The sequence below is a fragment of the Manacus candei genome, unplaced genomic scaffold (genome assembly GCF_025592945.1).
Source record: "Manacus candei isolate 608988 ecotype Guabito, Panama unplaced genomic scaffold, ASM2559294v1 h1tg000018l, whole genome shotgun sequence".
Lineage (NCBI taxonomy): Eukaryota > Metazoa > Chordata > Aves > Passeriformes > Pipridae > Manacus > Manacus candei.
Window position 1 is genome coordinate 11,479,322 of NW_026138066.1, and position 4,741 is coordinate 11,484,062.

The 4,741-nt window shown below is 57.8% G+C and overlaps 1 protein-coding gene across 1 annotated transcript; it reads right to left on the minus strand.

The window, feature by feature from the left end:
* Positions 1 to 1,186: 1,186 nt before the first annotated feature.
* On the minus strand, positions 1,187 to 3,536 carry ASCL1 (achaete-scute family bHLH transcription factor 1). The gene is made up of 2 exons (XM_051785080.1): positions 2,734 to 3,536; positions 1,187 to 2,528 (listed from the first exon to the last, which is right to left on the minus strand). The coding sequence occupies exon 1, from the start codon at positions 3,410 to 3,412 to the stop codon at positions 2,756 to 2,758; it is 657 nt and encodes a 218-aa protein (XP_051641040.1). The 5' UTR covers positions 3,413 to 3,536; the 3' UTR covers positions 1,187 to 2,528; positions 2,734 to 2,755.
* Between the last annotated feature and the right edge of the window lie 1,205 nt (positions 3,537 to 4,741).

The window sequence follows — 4,741 nt, forward strand, 5'->3', positions numbered from 1 at the left end:
AGGGAGATGCTGTAAAGGGAGAGCGGATGGCGGCATATAACGGTTATTATTTTCATAACTAAACATTAGTTCCACGAGCGGTTAAAACAAAGAGTGTTTGTGCTAAAGTAATGAAGGATTTCGTGACCCCAGCGTGTCCCGTCCCACCCCGTCCCGTCCTTCCCGCCCGCCCCCCCCCGCGATTAAATCACGTATTGATCATTTCAGGGCATGAGGGGAGGAGGCCAAGGGGCAAATGTGGGTATACTTTTAAAGCAATGCGGGAAGGACTATGCATTGATATACACATGTATCAATGTCCATGTGTGCATATGCATCTGTGCATATACATGTATAGTGACACATACACACACACACACACAGGGAAAATTCCGGGGTCCTCCCCTAAAGTTTTTCCCTCTTTTTTAAAAATAGCGCATCCCTCGCAACTCGATGGCGCATTTGTAGCGGAGCTGGCTAGATTTTTTTTTTTTAGCTCCATACACCACACTGGCTCTCCTCGCTCTTTGTTGCTTTTTTTTTTTTTTTTTTTTTTTTTTTTTTTTTTTTTGTAAGATGCATTTTGCGCTTTGCTTTCCGCTTGGCTTGGTGCACGCAAACTGAATTTGCAAGTGATGCAGGAGCCAGGCGAAAAGAAGGCGAATTCTGGTCACGTCCTTGCTAACTGACAACAAGCAGGCTAGCCAAAAAAAAAAAAAAAAAAAAAGCGGGGAATGGGGGGAAGAGTCCAATTCCTATTTGAGTCTTGGTAATTGGGTACTTTTACAGGCAGATCACGCTATTTGGGTAGAATAACAAGCTTAGAAAGACCAATGTCTCTAAGCTGCCACCCATTTCTACTACTTTATTTATTTATTTATTTTTATCTCCCTTCGCCTCTCGCTTCCCGTCTTCCCCGCGACGGTTTTATTTACTCAGCCACTATCTTTGCAGCGGCAACACAGCAGCCCATGTTTTGGGTGGCGGCGACTGTGCTATCCCCCGTGTTTTTCAGCTCCGTTGGGTCAGAGCCGTGGAGGAGGACAGGGTCACACCGCCGAAACGCGAGATGGAGCGCCCTCTTTTTTTAATACTTGGGCTTTCGGGGGAATTCTTTAATGTGCAGTGATTTCAGGAAGCACAATGCAATCATTAATCATTCCCTCGCCTTTTGAATTGGATACACATTTGCAACACAGAAGGGCAAGAAAACAATGGTGATACCGCTAGATCTTTGCATATTTATATAGAGATAGATAAAGATATATATGTTACATCCATCAGATACAAACACTTCATATGCAACTTAGCTCCGGTATAACATCAATTAACATTCTGTCCTTACATTCATGGTTGTCAATGGCAGAAAGAAAAAAAAAATTGCATGCGGTAGGCAGCTGATAATTTTAATTAAAAAAAAGTTTTATTACGAAACTAGTTTATATAAAACAGAGTTATACAGGACCTTTGTAAGTCTGTAATAAAACAGTAAGAAAAGGCAGTGATGTAGGGGTTTTGTTTGTTTGTGTGTTTTTGCTTTTTTTTTTTGCTTTTTTTTTCAAAAGGCAGCATATAAAAACAAATGGCTACCGTTTTGCGTTTGGACAATAGCTGCATAAACTTTGTTCACTTTGAACATTGTTTAATAACATTATTAATACATTAACAAAGTTTCTATAAAGTAAGACACGTTGGTGCTAAAGTACATCTGGAGGAAATCCAAGTCCTTTACAAAACCACATACAAAAATGGCAGTTGTAAGGTAACGTCGACTACAAGTCTAAACATGAAGAGGTAATAAGCATTACATATTAAAAAAAGTATCAAGATATACACATTTTAAACCATTTGTACAAAACCTCTATAAATCTCTCTCTCTCTTATGTACAAAAATAGCTTAATATATCCCCAACCGGGTTAGGATAGATACAAATAGATTTTCTTATCATAAAAAATTCACCAAAAAAAAAATTGGAAGCATTCTATGATGGAAACGAGAGGAAAAGCTTGGAGCGAGGGGAGGGAGAGGCGCAGGGAGGTGGGGGGTAGACGGAGCTCCAGGGACTTCTTTGAGTACAGCATAGCTTAACTTCAGCATCTCCACAAACATCGGGAAACTAACTTTGTCCACAGGTGATGAACGCCAGTCTCTGAAGGGCCGCAGCGGCGGCGAGGTGCGGGGGTCCGCCTTTCTGGTGGGGAGGAGGAGGAAGAAGAGCTCCTCCGCCGGCCGAGGAGCGCAGCGCCCTTCCCGCGGCCCGGGGCTCCCCTGCCGGACACCCTCTCCGCCGGGGCGCTGTCCGTGGCACTGCGACGGAGTGCAAAGGCCGGTCGGGCTCCGGGGGCGGCCGCCCCGACCGCCCCCGCGGCGCGCAGCGCTGTACCCGCCCGCCGAGAGACGTGCCCGCACCGCCCTCCGACGGCGGGGGAGCTGGAAACGCAACAGGTTCTTTTTCTGGGTGGATTTCTCTCTGTGTGCGATCTGGTTTTGTGTTGGGTTTGTTTGTCTGCTTTTTGTTTGGGTTTTTTTTTTCCCTTTTGTAACTGTCCTGTAACAATAAAAGAGAGAGGAGATCAGAGCCGCGCCGGGACCAGCGCAGCACCGGGCCGCGGAGCCGCCCGTAAGTACCGCGGGACACGCGGAGCCCGCCCGCGGGGGCACCCCGGCTGCGTCCCCTCCCCCGGTGGCTGCGCCCCCGCCGCCCCGCGTCCGTCCCCCGCTTTCCCCCCGGCCCTCCGCGGGCGCGTACCCACCTGCCGCCGGGGCAGCCGGAGCTCAGAACCAGCTTGTGAAGTCGAGCAGCTCCTGCTCCTCGGGGCTGAGCGGGTCGTAGGAGCCCTCGTCGGAGGAGTAGGAGGAGACGGGAGAGCCCGCCATGGAGTTCATGTCGTGGGAGTAGCTGGGCGAGATGGTGGGCGAGAGGACGCCTGCCTGGAAGGCAGCGCTGACGGCGTCATGCTCGTCGAGCAGCTGCTGCAGGGCGCGGATGTACTCGACGGCAGAGCGGAGCGTCTCCACCTTGCTCATCTTCTTGTTGGCGGCGCCGTTCGGGACGTGCTCCCGCAGCGTGGCGAAGCCCAGGTTCACCAGCTTCACGCGGTTGCGCTCCCGCTCGTTGCGCCGCGCCACGGCCGCGGGCTGCTGCTGCGGCAGGCTGTACCCGAACCCGCTGAAGTTGAGCCGCCTCTTGCAGCGCATCAGCTCCGGCGAGGCCGAGCGCTGCCGCTTGGCCGCCCGCGGCGCCGAGGGCTTGCCGCCCGGGGAGGGCTGTCCGCCCGCCGGGCTCAGCTGCGGCGGCGGCGCCCCCGGCGGCGGCCCCGGAGGGGCGGCAGCGGCGGCGGCGGCCACGGCGGCGGCGAAGAAGCACGCCGGCTGCAGGAAGGGCGGCTGCCCGGCGGCGCTGGACATCCTGGCGGGGCTGCCGCTGGCCATAGGCTCGGAGGCGTCCTCTGCTAGGCGGGGGCGCCCGAGCGGCGACCGGTCCCGGTGCCCCCACCACCAAAAAAGAAAAAAAAAAAAATCGAAAAAACGAAAAGGAAAAAAATTTGCGACGTTCACTTAAAGGAAAAAAAAAAAAAAAAGGAGCAAGGCGACGGACGAACGGCAGGGGAAAGGGACGGCGGCGACCGAGGGGAGCGGGCGGCGGAGCCGGGCGGGCGGCGGGTACGGCGGGCGGCTCTGCCCGCCCCCCTCCCTCTCGCCCTCCGTGCGGCGGCCGCGGGGAGGCTCGTGGCGCTCGCGTGTGCGCAGGCTGCTTTGCAAAGCCCCTTTTGCAAAAAAGTGGCTGAGGATTGTGTCTCTTATAAGGGGCGGACGGGGCTCGCCCCCCCTCCTCTCCTACACACACACACACACACACACACACACACATATACACACACGCACGCATGCAGTCTCCCCCCGCCGCCCCCCCGCGCTCACACACACGCACACCCTGCACCTTGCGCCTTCCACGCTCCCCGGTTTTGCCGGCCGCGAGCCGCGGAGCGCCGCCGCCTTCCCAGCGCGGGGGGAGCTCGTGGGGCGGCGGGGGGGGGGGTCGCGCACGGACACACACACACACATATACGCACACATACACACACACACATACACACCCCGCGCACACACCGCACACCCCCCCCTCCCCGCTGCCCCCGCCACACACGCGCTCGCCGCGGCGCGGCCCCGCCTCCCCCCGCCGCCCCCCGGGGCCGCTCCCCCGCCCCCGCCCCGCCGCCCCCGCCGCTCGCGGGTTTGTTGTTGCAAGTGCGTGCGCCCGGCGCGTGCCGCGCTCCCGGCCCTGAGCAAACACCCGCCGGGGCGCCGCGCGGGGCGGGAGGCGGCGCGCGCGGGCCGCCGGCGGGGGAGGGAATGCGTGCGGGAGAACGGGAAAGGGGGGAGCCCTGCTCGGGGACGGGGACGGGGGACGGGGACGGGCCCGAGCGCCGTTCGCTGCCGTGTCTCGCCGCTCCCCGCGGAGGTGGGGGGCGAGCCGGGGCGCTGCTGCGGCGGGATGAGGGAGAGGGAAAGGGTGGCTCCCGGGGCAGCCGGGGGGTGCGAGCAGTACTGGGATGTGCGGGGCATCCCCTGCGCCGGCTGTCGTCGGGGCGCTGTCGGGCTGGGGCCACCTTAGAGGCACCTGCCGGAGTTTGGAGAGGAGGGAAAGCAGCGATGCGGGAGGAGTGGGCGCGGAGGCGGCCCGTGGCGTGGGCAGGCAGGCCGGTGCGTGCCCACGAGAGAAGCGCCCTTGCCATTGCCGGGACGGCTGGGAAGAGAAAC

Coding starts and splice junctions, on each gene's coding strand:
- ASCL1 (XM_051785080.1), bottom strand. CDS start 3,412: ATGGCCAGCGGCAGCCCCGCCAGGATGTCCAGCGCCGCCGGGCAGCCG.